The sequence below is a fragment of the Onthophagus taurus genome, chromosome 5 (assembly GCF_036711975.1).
Source record: "Onthophagus taurus isolate NC chromosome 5, IU_Otau_3.0, whole genome shotgun sequence".
NCBI classification, from domain to species: Eukaryota; Metazoa; Arthropoda; class Insecta; order Coleoptera; family Scarabaeidae; genus Onthophagus; species Onthophagus taurus.
In genome coordinates, this window is record NC_091970.1 from 10,211,058 (window position 1) to 10,234,977 (window position 23,920).

General features: G+C 24.6%; 2 protein-coding genes across 3 annotated transcripts; both read right to left on the reverse strand.

Annotated features, from left to right (window-relative positions):
* Positions 1–165: 165 nt before the first annotated feature.
* Positions 166–21,071, reverse strand: LOC111421670 (protein 5NUC-like). 2 transcript variants are annotated; one of them, XM_023054849.2, is made up of 5 exons: positions 7,182–7,264; positions 6,927–7,114; positions 6,396–6,870; positions 5,894–6,233; positions 166–1,619 (listed from the first exon to the last, which is right to left on the reverse strand). In XM_023054849.2, the coding sequence occupies exons 4-5, from the start codon at positions 6,230–6,232 to the stop codon at positions 243–245; spliced, it is 1,716 nt and encodes a 571-aa protein (XP_022910617.2). In that variant the 5' UTR covers position 6,233; positions 6,396–6,870; positions 6,927–7,114; positions 7,182–7,264; the 3' UTR covers positions 166–242. The 2 variants fall into 2 exon arrangements, with proteins under 2 accessions (XP_022910617.2, XP_022910616.2); XM_023054848.2 differs by lacking the exons at positions 6,396–6,870; positions 6,927–7,114; positions 7,182–7,264 and adding an exon at positions 20,854–21,071.
* On the reverse strand, positions 13,004–14,879 carry LOC111421671 (apyrase-like). The gene is made up of 2 exons (XM_071196163.1): positions 14,523–14,879; positions 13,004–14,470 (listed from the first exon to the last, which is right to left on the reverse strand). Exons 1-2 carry the CDS (start codon positions 14,829–14,831, stop codon positions 13,058–13,060), a joined length of 1,722 nt encoding a protein of 573 aa, XP_071052264.1. The 5' UTR covers positions 14,832–14,879; the 3' UTR covers positions 13,004–13,057.
* Positions 21,072–23,920: the final 2,849 nt, after the last annotated feature.

Genomic DNA, 23,920 nt, shown 5'->3' on the forward strand with positions numbered 1-23,920 from the left:
GTTTTGACAGTCAAAAAGAAAACTGTAATTAATTAAAAAATTAAATAATTTGAAAATCAATAAGAATTAATTGAAATTTAATGAGTAAGAAATTCTTTTCAAATTTATATTTGAATCTAATCTTTTAAGGAAGAATTAATAATTACAATAAAATTATTAATAAAGTGAGGTTATGTATACAAGATTTATTTTTGGAGACAAATTAATACTTTTTGTATCAAATCAAATTTAATTTCACAACTTCAAAAACAGTTTAAAACTAATCCTATCACTACAACAAACAGATTATAATCAAATTTAACCCCTTTGGAAGAACCCATCACTATTCTTGTCCTTTCATCTAATTCTGGAGTAACAACATTCACCGTTTGGAAATATTCAATCACAGCTTCCGCTTCAACCGCATCCAAAGGAATATAATTCCTCGGTTTATCCCTAATTATAGAGTGCCCATCGCCGCCCTTCACCAAAAACAACGTTGTTATAATCCTATAATATTCGTTCTTTGAAATCGGGGAATAACTGGGCACATCACAAGCTGCACATCTCACTTTAACGGAAATCACGCGATTTCCTACAGGTTTTTTGAAATTATACTCCACTTTTAAACCTGAAGTTAATAAAAATTCACCCTTCGAAGTTTCCCCGTTGGATCTTGCCCCGATTTCCAACGATTTCAATAAATCTTCACCTTTTAATTCGATTAAATAAAGTAATTGGCCGAAGGGAAGCGACCCGAGAATGTCAGCTTTATAAACTTGATGATCTCGTAATGTTGAATTAATACTTTGACGGATTGAACCTGAATTCATTAAGGCTATGGCAGTATCCGTCCAATAAAGTCCTTGATAACGCGATGATCTGTAATTTATAAAAGCGTCCATTGCGAGGTTTCCAAAATTACATTCACGTTCTCTGCAAGTATCTCCTTCTAAAAACACTTTCGTTTTTCCAATCATAGTTGTGTTTAATGCGATTATATCAGGGCGATATTTGTCTAAAAGTTTTAATACTTGAGGATCTTGAGGAACGGATTCGTCGATAAAAATTGGTTGCCCCCTAAATGTTTTTAAAACACCGTTTCGATCAAAATTTACAGATAATTTTCCTAAATATTTAGTGTAAGCGTATGCTTGTACAACAGGAACTATTTTGCCACTTTTTTGAACCACTTCCGCCGGGTAAGCATCTTCTGCCTTCTCTTTATCCGGTTCAACACCATTCCAAAGGAAAGTATTTGTATGCCCACCAATTACAATATCGACCTCTTTCACTTCTTTAGCAATTTTCTTATCCATTTTGAACCCGGAATGTCCTAAAGCTATGATGATGTTGATCCCTTCTTTCGTGAGACGTTCCGCTTCTTTTCTAACCGATTGAATCTCGTCGTTAAATCCTATACTGCCAACTGAAGACATTAAACGAGTTTCCGGAGTTACGTATCCGATTATTCCGATTTTTCGACCGTGTAAATTTAAAATTATCGATTTTTGAACTAAATTTTTCAATTGGGGTTCTTTGGACAAATCAAGATTTGATGCTATTAAAGGAAATTTTATGTTTTCTAAGAAAGGGATTACTCCTTTTACTCCATTATCAAATTCGTGGTTGCCAAAAGACTGGAAAAAGAAAAATAAATGATGATAAAGATATTTCATAGATTTTTGATAGATCAGATATGGAAAAAATTGAAAATATGTTCAGAGACATAAAGGAAGACATCAGAATGGAGATGAATGGAGAGAAAAGGAAGGATGCAAAGGAAGGCAGAAGGATGGATATCCTAAAAAATGCTAAAGAGTTGAAAGGAACGATTATATGGATAGATGAGGACTACTCTAAGAAAGTTCAGAAAGATTTGATGATTGAACACCCTTAGTATAGCAAAAAGAGACTAACCTGTAAAGAATGTGGTGGAAGAAACCATTTTGCAATAGTTTGCAAGAAAAAGGAAGGAAAATCAGAAAGATAAAGAAAAGAAGAAATTTAGTAAGAAAAAAGTGAACAGAAACAGGAAGATGACTGAAAAATCAAGAAAGAAACAAGACAAGGAGGCAGATAACTGGAAAGGATCAGCTAATTGAGGATTGATCTGACTGAAAACTAGATAGAGAAGGAAAAAATTAGGTAATGAGGCGGCAGACTAAACAGTGTCTCTTAAAAGACTTAATTTAATATGAATCAAAGAGATGGAACAGAACGAAAAGAAACTTATAAGAGACTGAAAAGGCAAGATGGGAACTAGACAGAGAGGAGGAGATTGATCAGAAAAGAAATAAGACTGAAAGGCAATAAGTGAGGCTCTAAAACAAGAAAGAGATGGAAAGTGAAAAGACTCAGAGAAACAAGCAAAACTGGAATAGAATCGACAAAAAATAGAAAGGAGTAAGACTGATAATTGAAGAAATAGACCAAAAAGAGGTAGTGAGTAAGTCCAAAAAGAGAACAAAGATATCGGGCAAAAGGAGAGAATATGGAACGAGGTTGGGAAGATAAAAAGGAAATTAGAAGAGCAGGCAGAAGATTCAAAAGAAATATTGATATGATAATATTAATAAAATTTCCTGAAAAAAAGGTATTAAAGAAAACATTGTCAAATTTGCAAATATAAAATGACGTAAAATTTTCAAAAAACCATATCATCTCTATTTTTAATGGTAATGATATAATGTATATGTTAAATTAAAGCATGAAGATTCTAGTTTATGATGTGATATAAAAACTGTATGATAATATTAATAAAATTTCCTGCAAAAAGGTATTAAAGAAGACACTGTCAAATTTGCAAATATAAAATGACATTTTCAAAAAATCATATCATCTCTATTTTTGATGGTAATAATATGATATATATGTTAAATTGAAGCTTGGAGTTTGTAGTTTATGATATGATATAAAAAGTATATGATAATATCAATAAAATTTCCTGAAAAAAGGTATTAAACAAAACACTGTCAAATTCGCAAATATAAAATGTTATATTTTCAAAAAATCGTATTATCTCTATTTTTAATGGTAATGATATAATGTATATGTTAAATTAAAACATGAAGATTCTAGTTTATGATGTGATATGAAAACTGTATGATAATATCAATAAAATTTCCTGAAAAAAGGTATTAAAGAAAACATTGTCAAATTTGCAAATATAAAATGATATATTTTCAAAAAATCGTATCATCTCTATTTTTAATGATAATGATACAATGTATATGTTAAATTAAAGTATGAAGATTCTAGTTTATGATGTGATATAAAAACTGTATGATAATATTAATATAATTTCATGAAAAAAGGTATTAAAGAAAACACTGTTAAATTTGCAAATATAAAATGACGTCATATTTTCAAAAAATCGTATCATCTCTATTTTTAATGATAATGATATAATGTATATGTTAAATTAAAGCATGAAGATTCTAGTTTATGATGTGATATAAAAACTGTATGATAATATTAATAAAATTTCCTGAAAAAAGGTATTAAAGAAAACACTGTCAAATTTGTAAATATAAAATGTCATATTTTCAAAAAATCGTATCATCTCTATTTTTAATGTTAATGATATGATGTATATGTTAAATTAAAGCATGAAGATTCTAGCTTATGATGTGATATAAAAACTTTATGAAAATATTAATAAAATTTCCTGAAAAAAGGTATTAAAGAAAACATTGTCAAATTTGCAAATATAAAATGACATATTTTCAAAAAATCATATCATCTCTACTTTTGGTGGTACTGATATGATATATATGTTAAATTGAAGCTTGGAGTTTGTAGTTTATGATATGATATAAAAAGTATATGATAATATTAATAAAATTTACTGAAAAAAGGTATTAAAAAAAACATTGTCAAATTTGCAAATATAAAATGACATATTTTCAAAAAATCATATCATCTCTATTTTTGGTGGTAATGATATGATATATATGTTAAATTGAAGCTTGGAGTTTGTAGTTTATGATATGATATAAAAAGTATATGATAATATTAACAAAATTTACTGAAAAAAGGTATTAAAGAAAACACTGTCAAATTTGTAAATATAAAATGTCATATTTTCAAAAAATCGTATCATCTCTATTTTTAATGGTAATGATATAATGTATATGTTAAATTAAAGCATGAAGATTCTAGTTTATGATGTGATATAAAAACTGTATGATAATATTAATAAAATTTCCTGAAAAAAGGTATTAAAGAAAACACTGTCAAATTTGTAAATATAAAATGTCATATTTTCAAAAAATCGTATCATCTCTATTTTTAATGGTAATGATATAATGTATATGTTAAATTAAAGCATGAAGATTCTAGTTTATGATGTGATATAAAAACTGTATGATAATATTAATAAAATTTCCTGAAAAAAGGTATTAAAGAAAACACTGTCAAATTTTCAGATATAAAATGTCATATTTTCAAAAAATCGTATCATCTCTATTTTTAATGGTAATGATATAATGTATATGTTAAATTAAAGCATGAAGATTCTAGTTTATGATGTGATATAAAAACTGTATGATAATATTAATAAAATTTCCTGAAAAAAGGTATTAAAGAAAACACTGTCAAATTTGTAAATATAAAATGTCATATTTTCAAAAAATCGTATCATCTCTATTTTTAATGGTAATGATATAATGTATATGTTAAATTAAAGCATGAAGATTCTAGTTTATGATGTGATATAAAAACTGTATGATAATATTAATAAAATTTCCTGAAAAAAGGTATTAAAGAAAACACTGTCAAATTTTCAGATATAAAATGTCATATTTTCAAAAAATCGTATCATCTCTATTTTTAATGGTAATGATATAATGTATATGTTAAATTAAAGCATGAAGATTCTAGTTTATGATGTGATATAAAAACTGTATGATAATATTAATAAAATTTCCTGAAAAAAGGTATTAAAGAAAACACTGTCAAATTTTCAGATATAAAATGTCATATTTTCAAAAAATCGTATCATCTCTATTTTTAATGGTAATGATATAATGTATATGTTAAATTAAAGCATGAAGATTCTAGTTTATGATGTGATATAAAAACTGTATGATAATATTAATAAAATTTCCTGAAAAAAGGTATTAAAGAAAACACTGTCAAATTTTCAGATATAAAATGTCATATTTTCAAAAAATCGTATCATCTCTATTTTTAATGGTAATGATATAATGTATATGTTAAATTAAAGCATGAAGATTCTAGTTTATGATGTGATATAAAAACTGTATGATAATATTAATAAAATTTCCTGAAAAAAGGTATTAAAGAAAACATTGTCAAATTTGCAAATATAAAATGACATATTTTCAAAAAATCATATCATCTCTATTTTTGGTGGTAATGATATGATATATATGTTAAATTGAAGCTTGGAGTTTGTAGTTTATGATATGATATAAAAAGTATATAATAATATTAATAATATTTCCTGAAAAAAAGGTATTAAAGAAACCATTGTCAAATTTTCAGATATAAAATGTCATATTTTCAAAAAATCGTATCATCTCTATTTTTAATGATAATGATATAATGTATATGTTAAATTGAAGCTTGGAGTTTGTAGTTTATGATATGGTATAAAAAGTATATGATAATATTAATAAAATTTACTGAAAAAAGGTATTAAAGAAAAGATTGTCAAAAGTTTCAAATCTCTAATAATAGTGGAATAAAAATGGAATAGTGGAAACTAAAAAAGTTTTAAAAATAAACAGTTACGTGGGACACCTGTATATAAAACCGCATGGGATAATCCGAAATATCATTAAAAAGAAAATAGACGTGGATGGAGGAATAAGAAAAGATTTATACAACACCATCAGGCATAAGGATCAGATATGATATTTAATTTAATTAAATTAAAGTTTCTTACCATAGCATCTGGCATTAACGCGTTCATAAAATCGGTAGCGATTTTATCTTTGTGTACAGTAAACCAAACCGTTCCTGTGTAAGTATCTCCAGCATTTAAATAAAGAACCGGCGGACCTCTTCCTTCGTTGCTGGCATTTCGTGCTTCTTGAATCAAATAGGAAGTTCGAGCAAATCCCCCCACTAATCGACCTCCTAATGATTCGCGCGTCTCTTCGAATCGAGCGTGCATATCGTTGTTGTGAAGAATTAAAAATTCAAAATCACCTACATCCCTTTTATGTATTGTGTTTGAAAGCGTTTGATGAATAAATAGTGATGTTAATAAAAATTTTAGCATTCTGAAAAAGAAATTTAATACAAATTAGTTACTAATTAAATTATAATGGGTAGATTAAGTAATGATTTTTTGTTTTATCTAATAATAAAAGATTGGGGATTAAGATAATATACCAAATTTATTTTAAATTTTATAATAAAATTTGTTGCACATCTTCCATTACCTAATTAATATTTGTATCCATCTTGCAAATTAATAAGTATTAAACTTCTTCCTTGGTATTTATTAATATATTATGAGCCAAATTTTGGGCTAAATACCCATCTTCAGCCAAATTTATGACATCTAAATCCAAGATATTTTTACCATTAGTTAATTTTTGACAATAAGTAAGGAATGAACATATTAATTGGGTTTTTGTATAATCTTTTATATGTTGTGTCTATAGATTTGGGTAAAGATGGGTATTTAGCTCAAATCTAGCCCCATATATATTAATAAATAACAAAGAAGAGGTTTTTGTCGTTTTATTAATCTTCCATTAAGACCCCAACACCACATTTTCTTCAAATTTCTCTAAAATTTATTGCAGAATATCTTGTAAATTATAATTTTTAACATAAATCATTTTCCAATTTGTCATTATAAAGATTATTTATACCAATACAATTTCAGTATGGTATTGATCCACATTTAATCTAAAATTCATTTGTAATTATTAAACTTTGTAAAAAAGTAATAAAAATAGGATTACATCGTTATAATCCAACAAATCGTTACCAACTCATTCATTTATAGGTTCGATTAACTGCTTTAGAACTCATAGTTTCTTCAGAATACCATTAATTATTATGCAAAGCATTTTAATTTGTTATAAACAATCTTGAAACAACATAACCTAACTCCCCCAACTTTAATTTCACGTTGAAAATAACTTCCAAACTAAAAAAGTGTTTAATTAATCGCTGAGAAGCTATAATAAGTCATAAAACGAGCTGATTTAAGTTACTTATTACGAAATAAACGGTAAACTATACAAGAAGTCATTATAACCTCTAAACCTTGAATGACATAAACATCGGACTAAAAAATTGTCAAATTTCAGAGGTGCCAACCTACAATATTTTCCAAACCACTTTTAATTAAATTAAACGTAGGATATATTTAAACACCTACTAAAATAGGATTTATTTATATCATTATGTTACTACTTTTAATTGAAATGAACACATCATAAAAAACTTTGATTATTGGTTTGTAACAATTTTTAGATTTCTATTTTACCGGCGGGTTATTTTACTTTTAAAGGTTTTAAAATTGAAAAATTAAGAATTGCAATAAAATTGGGGCTAAACCTCAACTAAGGATTGATTTTCCAATTTTAAAGTTTAATTTAAAGTGAAACAAGTAAAATTGCATTCGAGAAATTAATTTATTACTAAAAACAGCTCCCATACAAGTTTTTGCCAAGTCTACAGGTGTTAAGATGCAATAATTTAGTAATAAACTTATAGTATACCTAATCGCCATAATTACACAAGATTAGTCATAAAAGGAAGAAATGTTGATATGATAATATTAATAAAATTTCCTGAAAAAGGTATTAAAGAAAACACTGTCAAATTTGCAAATATAAAATGACGTAAAATTTTCAAAAAATCATATCATCTCTATTTTTAATGGTAATGATATGATGTATATGTTAAATTAAAGCATGAAGATTCTAGCTTATGATGTGATATAAAAACTTTATGAAAATATTAATAAAATTTCCTGAAAAAAGGTATTAAAGAAAACATTGTCAAATTTGCAAATATAGAATGACATATTTTCAAAAAATCATATCATCTCTATTTTTGGTGGTAATGATATAATATATATGTTAAATTGAAGCTTGGAGTTTGTAGTTTATGATATGATATAAAAAGTATATGATAATATTAATAAAATTTCCTGAAAAAGGTATTAAAGAAAACACTGTCAAATTTGCAAATATAAAATGACATATTTTCAAAAAATCATATCATCTCTATTTTTGGTGGTAATTATATGATATATATGTTAAATTGAAGCTTGGAGATTGTAGTTTATGATATGATATAAAAAGTATATGATGATATTAATAAAATTTACTGAAAAAAGGTATTAAAGAAAACACTGTCAAATTTGCAAGTATAAAATGACATCATATTTTCAAAAAATCATATCATCTCTATATTTAATGGTAATGATATGATGTATATGTTAAATTAAAGCATGAAGATTCTAGTTTATGATGTGATATAAAAACTGTATGATAATATTAATAAAATTTCCTGAAAAAAGGTATTAAAGAAAACACTGTCAAATTTGCAAATATAAATTGACGTCATATTTTCAAAAAATCATATCATCTCTATTTTAAATGGTAATGATATAATGTATATGTTAAATTAAAGCACAAAGATTCTAGTTTATAATGTGATATAAAAACTGTATGATAATATTAATAAAATTTCCTGAAAAAAGGTATTAAAGAAAACACTGTCAAATTTACAAATATAAAATGACGTAAAATTTTCAACAAATCATATCATCTCTATTTTTAACGGTAATGATATGATGTATATGTTAAAGTAAAGCATGAAGATTCTAGTTTATCATGTGATATAAAAACTGTATGATAATGTTAATAAAATTTCCTGAAAAAAGGTGTTAAAGAAAACATTGTCAAATTTGCAAATATAAAATGACATATTTTCAAGAAATCATATCATCTCTATTTTTAATGGTAATGATATAATGTATATGTTAAATTAAAGCATGAAGATTCTAGTTAATGATGTTATATAAAAACTGTATGATAATATTAATAAAATTTCCTGAAAAAAGGTATTGAAGAAAACATTGTCAAATTTGCAAATATAAAATGACGTTATATTTTCAAAAAATCATATCATCTCTATTTTTAATGGTGATGATATGATGTATATGTTAAATTAAAGCATGAAGGTTCTAGTTTATGATGTAATATAAAAACTGTATGATAATATTAATAAAATTTCCTGAAAAAAGGTATTAAAGAAAACACTGTCCAATTTACAAATATAAAATAACTTCAAATTTTCAAAAAATCATATCATATCTATTTTTAATGGTAATGATATGATGTATATGTTAAAGTAAAGCATGAAGATTCTAGTTTATCATGTGATATAAAAACTGTATGATAATGTTAATAAAATTTCCTGAAAAAAGGTGTTAAAGAAAACATTGTCAAATTTGCAAATATAAAATGACATGATATTTTCAAAAAATCATATCATCTCTATTTTTAATGGTAATGGTATTATGTATATGTTAGAGTAAAACATGAAGATTCTAGTTTATCATGTGATATAAAAACTCTATGATAATATTAATAAAATTTCCTGAGAAAAGGTATTAAAGAAAACACTGTTAAATTTGCAAATATAAAATGACGTGAAATTTTCAAAAAATCATATCATCTCTATTTTTAATGGTAATGATATAATGTATATGTTAAATTAAAGCATGCAGATTCTAGTTTATGATGTGATATAAAAACTGTATGATAATATTAATAAAATTTCCTGAAAAAAGATATTAAAGAAAACACTGTCAAATTTGTAAATATAAAATGACATCATATTTTCAAAAAATCATATCATCTCTATTTTTAATGGTAATGATATAATGTATATGTTAAATTAAAGCATGCAGATTCTAGTTTATGATGTGATATAAAAACTGTATGATAATATTAATAAAATTTCTTGAAAAAAGATATTAAAGAAAACACTGTCAAATTTGTAAATATAAAATGACATCATATTTTCAAAAAATCATATCATCTCTATTTTTAATGGTAATGATATAATGTATGTGTTAAATTAAAGCATGAAGATTCTAGTTTATGATGTGATATAAAAACTGTATGATAATATTAATAAAATTTCCTGAAAAAAGGTATTAAAGAAAAAATTGTCAAATTTGCAAATATAATATGACGTAAAATTTTCAAAAAAAATCATATCATCTCTATTTTTAATGCTAATGTTATGATGTATCATCTGAAGTATCGATGTATCGTCTGAAGACGCACGGCTAAATCCGAAACTTTCTAGTTCTAGGTCTAAAACGGTCTAGAACGAAAACTAGAAACATTCAATTATTATATTACAATTATTATATTATATTTGCAAATTTGACAGTGTTTTCTTTAATACCTTTTTTCAGGAAATTTTATTAATATTATCATACAGGTTTTATATCACATCATAAACTAGAATCTTTATACTTTAATTTGACATATACATCATATCATTAACATTAAAAATAGATATGATATGATTTTTTGAAAATATGACGTCATTTTATATTTGCAAATTTGACAGTGTTTTCTTTAATACCTTTTTTCAGGAAATTTTATTAATATTATCATACAATTTTTATATCACATCATAAACTAGAATCTTCATGCTTTAATTTAACATATACATTATATCATTATCATTAAAAATAGAGATGATACGATTTTTTGAAAATATGGCATTTTATATTTGCAAATTTGACAGTGTTTTCTTTAATACCTTTTTTCAGTAAATTTTATTAATATTATCATACAGTTTTTATATCACATGATAAACTAGAATCTTCATGCTTTACTTTAACATATACATCATATCATTACCATTAAAAATAGAGATGATATGATTTGTTGAAAATTTTACGTCATTTTATATTTGTAAATTTGACAGTGTTTTCTTTAATACCTTTTTTCAGGAAATTTTATTAATATTATCATACAGTTTTTATATCACATTATAAACTAGAATCTTTGTGCTTTAATTTAACATATACATTATATCATTACCATTTAAAATAGAGATGATATGATTTTTTTAAAATATGACGTCATTTTATATTTGGAAATTTGATAATGTTTTCTTTAAAACCTTTTTTCAGGAAATTTTATTAATATTATCATATTCTTTTTATATCACATCATAAATTAGAATCTTCATGCTTTACTTTAACATATACATCATATAATTACCACAAATAATAGAGATGATATGATTTTTTGAAAATATGTCATTTTATATTTGCAAATTTGACAGTGTTTTCTTTAATACCTTTTTCAGGAAATTTTATTAATATTATCATATACTTTTTATATCATATCATAAACTACAAACTCCAAGCTTTAATTTAACATATATATCATATCATTACCACCAAAAATAGAGATGATATGATTTTTTGAAAATATGTCATTTTATATTTGCAAATTTGACAATGTTTTCTTTAATGCCTTTTTTCAGGAAATTCTATTAATATTATCATACAGTTTTTATATCACATCATAAACTAGAATCTTCATGCTTTAATTTAACATATACATCATATCATTATCATTAAAAATAGAGATGATATGATTTTTTTAAAATATGACGTCATTTTATATTTGGAAATTTGATAATGTTTTCTTTAAAACCTTTTTTCAGGAAATTTTATTAATATTATCATACAGTTTTTATATCACATTATAAACTAGAATCTTCATGCTTTAAGTTAACATATACATCATATCATTATCATTAAAAATAGAGATGATATGATTTTTTGAAAATATGACGTCATTTTATATTTGCAAATTTGATAATGTTTTCTTTAAAACCTTTTTTCAGGAAATGTTATTAATATATCCATATAGTTTTTATATCATATCATAAACTACAATCTCTAAGCTTCAGTTTAACATATATATCATATCATTACCACCAAAAATAGAGATGATATGATTTTTTGAAAATATGTCATTTGATATTTGCAAATTTGACAATGTTCTCTTTAATACCTTTTTTCAGGAAATGTTATTAATATTATCATATAGTTTTTATATCATAACATAAACTACAATCTCCAAGCTTCAGTTTAACATATATATCATATCATTACTACCAAAAATAGAGATGATATGATTTTTTGAAAATATTATGTCATTTTATATTTGAAAATTTGACAATGTTTTCTTTAATATCTTTTTTCAGGAAATTTTATTAATATTATCATACAGTTTTAATATCACATCATAAACTAGAATCTTCATGCTTTAAGTTAACATACACATCATATCATTATCATTAAAAATAGAGATGATATGATTTTTTGAAAATATTTCGTTTTATATTTGTAAATTTGACAATGTTTTCTTTAATACCTTTTTTCAGGAAATTTTATTAATATTATCATATACTTTTTATATCATATCATAAAGTACAATCTCCAAGCTTCAATTTAACATATATATCATATTATTACCATTAGAAATAGAGATGATATGATTTTTTGAAAATATAATGAAGGAAATATGTCATGTTTGTACTCATTTTAAAGGATTTTTAATGAAGATTGCAAATATGTCAAAATTGAGGTTGGCATTTTCACTTGAAGTTAGTTATCATATAATAGACTAAAATGATTCTTGAATTTTTCCCAAGTTTCTTAATATTAAAAAATAATAATATAAAATATAATAAATAATAATTAATCAAACTCATCATTTTGACTCTAGTATTTGTGATTAAATTTATGTCACAACTTACAGAAACACAACATTTTCAAATTGGTTCAATTGAAGCGCCATCTAACATCGTTTGTCTTGAATTATGGTGTGATAGAGCCCTGTAATGCACTTACGGCCAAAAACGGTGCTCCTATCCTAGTTTGTATTTAAAAAATGTTTGGGCACACCTTTATAGTTTCATAATAACACCCAAATTTGCCCATCCACATATTTGATATTAAATAATAAGTGTAATAATCTTTGACATTGCAACCGGAATTTATTAGTAACTTTCGAATTAACGTATTTATATTTCATTGAGAGATAAGATAAATTAGGCTAATAATAAAAAATGAAATGATGCAATCTTGATGATTATAAACATTTAATTTTCCTGACGTCGTCGGCATAAACCTCATATGAACGATTCTATCATCGCATTCCGGTCGAATTTTACCCTGCGATAGTAAATAATTTTTAGTCGCTACCAAATCGGTGACACCTTCCAAGACAAAACTAAGCGAAGCACTCCTTATAACAGTATGTCCATCGCCTCCATTCGCCAAAAAAACAGTCGTTACAATTCTATAATACTCATTATAAACGATCGGTGAATAACTCGGTGTTTTACAATTTCCACAACGACACGAAACACTCAAAACCCTCGAATAAGGGGGCCGATGAAAATCATAAATCACTTTTAAACCGGAAACCATTAAAAATTCTCCACGTTTCGTCTCACCATTATATCTAGCCCCAACTTCTAAAGTATGTTTCAAATCTCGTCCATCCAAAACGACGGTTATTAAAGGTTCATGAAACGGTAAAGCCTCCAACAAATCTTTTTGGGTAATTTTATGATCGCGTTTTGTAGTATTAATCGATTTACGAATCGATCCCGCGTTAAAAATCGCAATTGGGGTATCGGTCCAATACTTTCCTTTGTATTTCGTCGCTTTGTAATGAATTAACGCATCCGCTATCATATTTCCGATATTACATTCGCGTTCGCGACATTTCGAAGCACTTAAATAAACGGGAACTTCGCCTAAAATATCGTTATCGTTACCTTTACCTTCATAACTTGCGGTAAAATTAAGTAAAATTTTATCTGCAACTCCGGATCTTGGGATAATTGCGTCGAGTAACATGGGATTCCCCTTGTAATCGATTAAATCGCCGTCGATGTCGAATTTTAAATCGATTTTTCCTATGTATCGGGTTTTGGAGAATCCTTCGAGAATTGGGATGATTTTTCCTTTATCGTTTTGAATTATTAAGGGGTACGTTGATGATGGATTATCTTCTAAGAGTTTGTTGGGATTATCGTTCCATAAAAATAGACTTGAATCGCCTCCGATTAAAACGTCCACGCAATCGGCTTCTTTTGCTATGGATAAATCCGTTTCGAGATTCGCATTTCCCAAAGCGATTATGATTTTAACGTTTTTTTCGGTTAATTTTTTGCATTCGCTTTTAACCGATTCTAATTCATCTTTAAATTCTAAATCTCCAACGGGGTATTTCGTCGCTGTGTCTTTTCCGGTGTACCCAATTAAACCAATTTCGACGTTTGAGATGTTTAAAATCATGGAGGGTTTCACTTTCTTTTCGAAAATTGAACCCACTTTTGGGAGGATGTTGCATGATACGATTGGGAAATCGATGTCTTGTAAAAATTGTTCTAAATTGTTTAACCCGTCGACGAATTCTTGACTCCCCAACGTCTTAAAAGTAATTTGTTTAAAACAAATTCGTTGGGAAATAATAAATACTTACGATGGCATCTGGTTCTAAGATTTTTAGCATTTTTGAAACGATTTTCCACCCATGAACGTGATAAAGGTAAGTTCCTCCGAACGTATTTCCCGCGTTTAAAAAGAGGACGTTGTTTTTATCGTTTTTTCGAGCCATTTTCAGTATCTTTTCTAACCGGGAAAACCCCCCGATCATTTTATTCATTTTATAATCGAACGTTTCTTCGAAATGCGAATACATGTCGGTGTTGTGGTACAGTGTTAATCGAAAATGAGAGGCTCCTTTCGATGATTTTATTAATAACATTAATAAGAAAAGGAGAAATTTCATGTTTTGACATTGACAATGAATTAATAAAATAACGTCAAATTTTCAAAGCATCATATCATCTCTATTTTTGGTGGTAATGATATGATATATATGTTAAATTGAAACTTGGAGATTATATGATAATATTAATAACATTTACTGAAAAAAGGTATTAAAGAAAACATTGTCAAATTTGCAAATATCAAATGACATATTTTCAAAAAATCATATCTCTATTTTTGGTGGTAATGATATGATATATATGTTAACTTGAAGCCTGGAGTTTGTAGTTTATGATATGATATAACAAGTATATGATAATATTAATAAAATTTCCTGAAAAAAGGTTTTAAAGAAAACATTGTCAAATTTGCAAATATAAAATGACGTCATATTTAAAAAAAATCATATCATCTCTATTTTTAATGATAATGATATCATGTATATGTTAAATTGAAGCATGAAGATTCTAGTTTATGATGTGATATAAAAACTGTATGATAATATTAATAAAATTTCCTGAAAAAAGGTATTAAAGAAAACACTGTCAAATTTGTAAATATAAAATGTCATATTTTCAAAAAATCGTATCATCTCTATTTTTAACGGTAATGATATAATGTATATGTTAAATTAAAGCATAAAGATTCTAGTTTATGATGTGATATAAAAACTGTATGATAATATTAATAAAATTTCCTGAAAAAAGGTATTAAAGAAAACACTGTCAAATTTGTAAATATAAAATGTCATATTTTCAAAAAATCGTATCATCTCTATTTTTAACGGTAATGATATAATGTATATGTTAAATTAAAGTATAAAGATTCTAGTTTATGATGTGATATAAAAACTGTATGATAATATTAATAAAATTTCCTGAAAAAAGGTATTAAAGAAAACACTGTCAAATTTGTAAATATAAAATGTCATATTTTCAAAAAATCGTATCATCTCTATTTTTAATGATAATGATATCATGTATATGTTAAATTGAAGCATGAAGATTCTAGTTTATGATGTGATATAAAAACTGTATGATAATATTAATAAAATTTCCTGAAAAAAGGTATTAAAGAAAACACTGTCAAATTTGTAAATATAAAATGTCATATTTTCAAAAAATCGTATCATCTCTATTTTTAACGGTAATGATATAATGTATATGTTAAATTAAAGCATAAAGATTCTAGTTTATGATGTGATATAAAAACTGTATGATAATATTAATAAAATTTCCTGAAAAAAGGTATTAAAGAAAACACTGTCAAATTTGTAAATATAAAATGTCATATTTTCAAAAAATCGTATCATCTCTATTTTTAATGATAATGATATCATGTATATGTTAAATTGAAGCATGAAGATTCTAGTTTATGATGTGATATAAAAACTGTATGATAATATTAATAAAATTTCCTGAAAAAAGGTATTAAAGAAAACACTGTCAAATTTGTAAATATAAAATGTCATATTTTCAAAAAATCGTATCATCTCTATTTTTAACGGTAATGATATAATGTATATGTTAAATTAAAGCATAAAGATTCTAGTTTATGATGTGATATAAAAACTGTATGATAATATTAATAAAATTTCCAGAAAAAAGGTATTAAAGAAAACATTTTCAAATTTGCAAATATAAAATGACATATTTTCAAAAAATCATATCATCTCTATTTTTGGTGGTAATGATATGATATATATGTTAAATTGAAGCTTGGAGATTGTAGTTTATGACATGATATAAAAACTATATGATAATATTAATAACATTTCCTGAAAAAATGTATTAAAGAAAACACTGTCAAATTTGCAAATATAAAATGTCATATTTTCAAAAAATCGTATCATCTCTATTTTTAACGGTAATGATATAATGTATATGTTAAATTAAAGCATAAAGATTCTAGTTTATGATGTGATATAAAAACTGTATGATAGTATTAATAAAATTTCCTGAAAAAAGGTATTAAAGAAAACATTGTCAAATTTGCAAATATAAAATGACATATTTTCAAAAAATCATATCATCTCTATTTTTGGTGGTAATGATATGATATATATGTTAAATTGAAGCTTGGAGATTGTAGTTTATGACATGATATAAAAACTATATGATAATATTAATAACATTTCCTGAAAAAATGTATTAAAGAAAACATTGTCAAATTTGCAAATATTTATGACGTAATATTTTCAAAAAATCATATCATCTCTATTTTTGGTGATAATGATATGATATATATATATTAGATTGAAGCATGGAGATTGTAGTTTATGATATGATATAAAAACTATATGGTAATATTAATAAAATTTCCTGAAAAAAGGTATTAAAAAAAACATTGTCAAATTTGCAAATACAAAATAACGTCAAATTTTCAAAAAATCATATCATCTCTATTTTTGGTGGTAATGATATGATATATATATTAAATTGAAGCTTGGAGATTGTAGTTTATGATATGATATAAAAAGTATATGATAATATTAATAAAATTTACTGAAAAAAGGTATTAAAGAAAACATTGTCAAATTTGCAAATATAAAATGACATATTTTCAAAAAATCATATCATCTCTATTTCTGGTGGTAATTATATGATATATATGTTAAATTGAAGCTTGGAGATTGTAGTTTATGATATGATATAAAAACTATATGATAATATTAATAACATTTCCTGAAAGAAGGTATTAAAGAAAACATTGTCAAATTTGCAAATATAAAATGACATATTTTCAAAAAATCATATCTCTATTTTTGGTGGTAATTATATGATATATATGTTAAATTGAAGCTTGGAGATTGTAGTTTATGATATGATATAAAAACTATATGATAATATTAATAAAATTTCCTAAAAAAAGGTATTAAAAAAACATTGTCAAATTTGCAAATATAAAATGACATATTTTCAAAAAATCATATCATCTCTATTTTTGGTGGTAATGATGTGATATATATGTTAAATTGAAGCTTGGAGATTGTAGTTTATGATATGATATAAAAACTATATGATAATATTAATAAAATTTCCTGAAAAAAGGTATTAAAAAAACATTGTCAAATTTGCAAATATAAAATGACATATTTTCAAAAAATCATATCATCTCTATTTTTGGTGGTAATGACATGATATATATGTTAAATTGAAGCTTGGAGATTGTAGTTTATGATATGATATAAAAACTATATGATAATATTAATAAAATTTCCTGAAAAAAGGTATTAAAGAAAACATTGTCAAATTTGCAAATATAAAATGACATATTTTCAAAAAATCATATCATCTCTATTTTTGGTGGTAATGATGTAATATATATGTTAAATTGAAGCTTGGAGATTGTAGTTTATGATATGATATAAAAACTATATGGTAATATTAATAACATTTCCTGAAAAAATGTATTAAAGAAAACACTGTCAAATTTGCAAATATAAAGTCATATTTTCAAAAAATCGTATCATCTCTATTTTTAATGGTAATGATATAATGTATATGTTAAATTAAAACATGAAGATTCTAGTTTATGATGTGCTATAAAAACTGTATGATAATGTTAATAAAATTTCCTGAAAAAAGGTATTAAAGAAAACATTGTCAAATTTGCAAATATAAAATGACGTCATATCTTCAAAAAATCATATCATCTCTATTTTTAATGGTAATGATATGATGTATATGTTAAATTAAAGCATGAAGATTCTAGTTTATGATGTGATATAAAAACTTTATGATAATATTAATAAAATTTCCTGAAAGCAGGTATTAAAGAGAACACTCTCAAATTTGCAAATATGAAGTGACGTCATATATTCAAAAAATCATATCATCCCTATTTTTGGTGATAATGATATGATATATATATATTAGATTGAAGCTTGGAGATTGTAGTTTATGATATGATATAAAAACTATATGGTAATATTAATAAAATTTCCTGAAAAAAGGTATTAAAGAAAACATTGTCAAATTTGCAAATATAAAATGACGTCATATTTTCAAAAAATCATATCATCGCTATTTTTAATAGTAATGATATGATGTATATGTTAAATTAAAGCATGAAGATTCTAGTTTATGATGTGATATAAATACTTTATGATAATATTAATAAAATTTCCTGAAAAAAGGTATTAAAGAAAACATTGTCAAATTTGCAAATATAAAATGACATATTTTCAAAAAATCATATCATCTCTATTTTTAATGGTAATGATATGATGTATATGTTAAATTAAAGCATAAAGATTCTAGTTTATGATATGATATAAAAACTATATGATAGTGTTAATAAAATTTCCTGAAAAAAGGTATTGAAGAAAACATTGTCAAATTTGCAAATATAAAATGACATATTTTCAAAAAATCATATCATCTCTATTTTTAATGGTAATGATATGATATATATATTAGATTGAAGCTTGGAGATTGTAGTTTATGATATGATATAAAAACTATATGGTAATATTAATAAAATTTCCTGAAAAAAGGTATTAAAGAAAACATTGTCAAATTTGCAAATATAAAATGACGTAAAATTTTCAAAAAATCATATCATCTCTATTTTTAATGATAATGATATAATGTATATGTTAAATTAAAGCATGAAGATTCTACTTTATGATGTGACATAAAAACTGTATGATTATATTAATAAAATTTCCTGAAAAAAGGTATTAAAGAAAACATTGTCAAATTTGCAAATATAAAATAACGTCAAATTTTCAAAAAATCATATCATATCTATTTTTAATGGTAATGATATAATGTATATGTTAAATTAAAGCATGAAGATTCTAGTTTATGATGTGATATAAAAACTGTATGATAATATCAATAAAATTTCCTGAAAAAAGGTATTAAAGAAAATACTGTCAAATTTGCAAATATAAAATGTCATATTTTCAAAAAATCGTATCATCTCTATTTTTAATGATAATGATATAATGTATATGATAATGATATAAAAACTATATGATAATATTAATAAAATTTCCTGAAAAAAGGTATTAAAGAAAACACTGTCAAATTTGCAAATATAAAATAACGTCAAATTTTCAAAAAATCATATCTCTATTTTTAATGGTAATAATATGATATAGTATATGTTAAATTGAAGCTTGGAGATTGTAGTTTATGATATGATATAAAAACTATATGATAATATTAATAAAATTTACTGAAAAAAGGTATTAAAGAAAACATTGTCAAATTTGTAAATATAAAACGACATATTTTCAAGAAATCATATCATGTCTATTGTTGGTGGTAACGATATGATATATATGTTAAATTGAAGCTTGGAGTTTGTAGTTTATGATATGATATAAAAAGTATATGATAATATTAATAAAATTTCCTGAAAACCAGTATTAAAGAAAACATTGTCAAATTTGCAAATATCGTTTTTTCGAGCCATTTTCAGTATCTTTTCTAACCCAGAAAACCCCCCGATTATTTTATTCATTTTATAATCGAACGTTTCTTCGAAATGCGAATACATGTCGGTATTGTGATGCAGTGTTAATCGAAAATGAGAGGCTCCTTTCGATGATTTAATTAATAACATTAATAAGAAAAGAAGAAATTTCATGTTTTGACATTGACAATGAATTATTAATGTTTTGATTATTAAAAAAGAAAATACACGTTAAATATTATGCAATATGACTTCGTAGCAAAAAAATAACGACCACGTAAGACATTCTTAAGTTTAAGTATTTTGCAAAAACGATTAAAAATCGTACGAAATTACGTAATCACACAAAACTTATCGTGATATTACAGATTTGCGCAATTCCTCGTTTTCCATTGTAATAGGAACATAAATTTTCTGTTTTTTTTCATTTAGTTCGATTAATAACGAATTTTATTAAGAAAGATTAAATTTAAATTAGACCTAACTAAAAACGGCCAAATAAATAGAATAACGCGAGAGGAAAATGCGGCACGCGAATTTAGCGACACGAATACAATCTATAAATAAATAATAAATGTTGTTTTGGTCATATTTTAATTGAAGGTTAAACTTACTTTTGTCTGTTGGTTTTGTTGCGAACCAAATTTGAAATCCGGACACTAAACTTAATTGATTAAAATTTGAAATAAATTTAATTTGGGGCGTCGAAATAAAACTGTTAAGTTTAATAAGAAACGATTTTACAATAACATTTTCTATTTAGTTTTAAAAGATGAAGTTAATTTTGTTAAAGCGGCCTCGACCGAGGTTCTCGACGTACTAACTCTGTAATCGCCAGCAGAGAACGTTATAAACGGTAAGATTCGTTTCACAATTTAAACCGATTTCTTGTTCACTACTTAAAGTGATCACCCAGCTTGGCGATTCCATAAAACGATTTGAGTTATTCAAGATGAGAATAAATTTGCTTCAACAGGTTGCAGGAACACTCCTAAATTTATTCCATGGAGCAGCACAAAAAAGTTATTTACAACCTTGAAAATGACTATGCATAGTGAAACTAATAATCGATCATTACTTAAAAATTAATTGTGATGGAGATAGGTAAGTTTTTTTGAAGTAAAATGTTTATTATGAACTAAAAAGACATCATCCATAAACAGATTTGGTTTAGTTATAATGATTTTCTAGTGATAAAGAAAAAATCACCAAAATGTCAAAATTGAGTACTTTTGGTATTAAAATAGATCATAACTCAAAAATTAAAGGTGATGGAGAAAAGTTTATTTGAAATAAATTGTTTATTATGAACTAAAAGGACACTACTCATAAACAGATTTGGTTTAGTTATAATGATTTTCTAATGATAAAAAGAGAAAATCACGAAAATTGAGTACTTTTAGTATTAAAATTGATCATAATTCAAGGATGAAAGGTGATGGAGAAAAGTTTTTAGGAATAAATTGTTTATTATGAACTAAAAAAACATCATCCATAAACAAATTTAGTTTAGGTTAAATGATTTTCTAGTGATAAAGAAAAAATCACCAAAATGTCAAAATTGAGTACTATTGGTATTAAAATAGATCATAACTCAAAAATTAAAGGTGATGGAGAAAAGTTTATTTGAAATAAATTGTTTATTATGAACTAAAAGGACAATACTCATAAACAGATTCGGTTTAGTTATAATGATTTTCTAATGATAAAAAGAGAAAATCATCGAAATATCAAAATTGAATACTTTTGGTATTAAAATTGATCATAACTCATGGATGAAAGGTGATGGAGAAAAGTTTTTTAGGAATAAATTGTTTATTATGAACTAAAAAAACATCATCCATAAACAAATTTAGTTTAGGTATAATGATTTTCTAGTGATAAAGAAAAAATCACCAAAATGTCAAAATTGAGTACTTTTGGTATTAAAATTGATCATAATTCAAGGATGAAAGGTGATGGAGAAATGTTTTTTAGGAATAAATTGTTTATTATGAACTAAAAAAACATCATCCATAAACAAATTTAGTTTAGGTATAATGATTTTCTACTGATAAAGAAAAAATCACCAAAATGTTAAAATTGAGTACCTTTGGTATTAAAATAGATCATAACTCAAAAATTAAAGGTGATGGAGAAAAGTTTATTTGAAATAAATTGTTTATTATGAACTAAAAGGACACTACTCATAAACAGATTTGGTTTAGTTATAATGATTTTCTAATGATAAAAAGAGAAAATCATGAAAATTGAGTACTTTTAGTATTAAAATTGATCATAATTCAAGGATGAAAGGTGATGGAGAAAAGTTTTTTAGGAATAAATTGTTTATTATGAACTAAAAAAAAAACATCATCCATAAACAAATTTAGTTTAGGTATAATGATTTTCTAGTGATAAAGAAAAAATCACCAAAATGTTAAAATTGAGTAATTTTGGTATTAAAATAGATCATAACTCAAGGATGAAAGGTGATGGAGAAAAGTTTTTTAGGAATAAATTGTTTATTATGAACTAAAAAACATCATCCATAAACAAATTCAGTTTAGGTATAATGATTTTCTAGTGATAAAGAAAAAATCACCAAAATGTCAAAATTGAGTACTTTTGGTATTAAAATTGATCATAATTCAAGGATGAAAGGTGATGGAGAAATGTTTTTTAGGAATAAATTGTTTATTATGAACTAAAAAAACATCGTGCATAAACAAATTTTGTTTAGGTATAACGATTTTCTAGTGATAAAGAAAAAATCACCAAAATGTCAAAATTGAGTACTTTTGGTATTAAAATAGATCATAACTCAAAAATTAAAGGTGGTGGCGAAAAGTTTATTTGAAATAAATTGTTTATTATGAACTAAAAGGACATTACTCATAAACAGATTTGGTTTAGTTATAATGATTTTCTAATGATAAAAACAGAAAATCATCGAAATATCAAAATTGAGTACTTTTGGTGTTAAAATTGATCATAACTCAAGGATGAAAGGTGATGGAGAAAAGTTTTTTAGGAATAAATTGTTTATTATGAACTAAAAGAACATCATCCATAAACAAATTTAGTTTAGGTATAATGATTTTCTAGTGATAAAGAAAAAATCACCAAAATGTCAAAATTGAGTACTTTTGGTATTAAAATTGATCATAACTCAAAAATTAAAGGTGATGGAGAACAGTTTATTTGAAATAAATTGTTTATTATGACCAAAAAGTACATTACTCATAAACAGATTTGATTTAGTTATAATGATTTTCTAATGATAAAAAGAGAAAATCATCGAAATATCAAAATTGAGTACTTTTGGTATTAAAATTGATCATAACTCAAGGATGAAAGGTGATGGAGAAAAGTTTTTTAGGAATGAATTGTTTATTATGAACTAAAAAAACATCATCCATAAACAAATTTAGTTTAGGTATAATGATTTTCTAGTGATAAAGAAAAAATCACCAAAATGTCAAAATTGAGTACTTTTGGTATTAAAATTGATCATAACTCAAAAATTAAAGGTGGTGGAGAAAAGTTTATTTGAAATAAATTGTTTATTATGAACTAAAAGGACATTACTCATAAACAGATTTGGTTTAGTTATAATGATTTTCTAATGATAAAAAGAGAAAATCATCGAAATATCAAAATTGAATACTTTTGATATTAAAATTGATCATAACTCAAGGA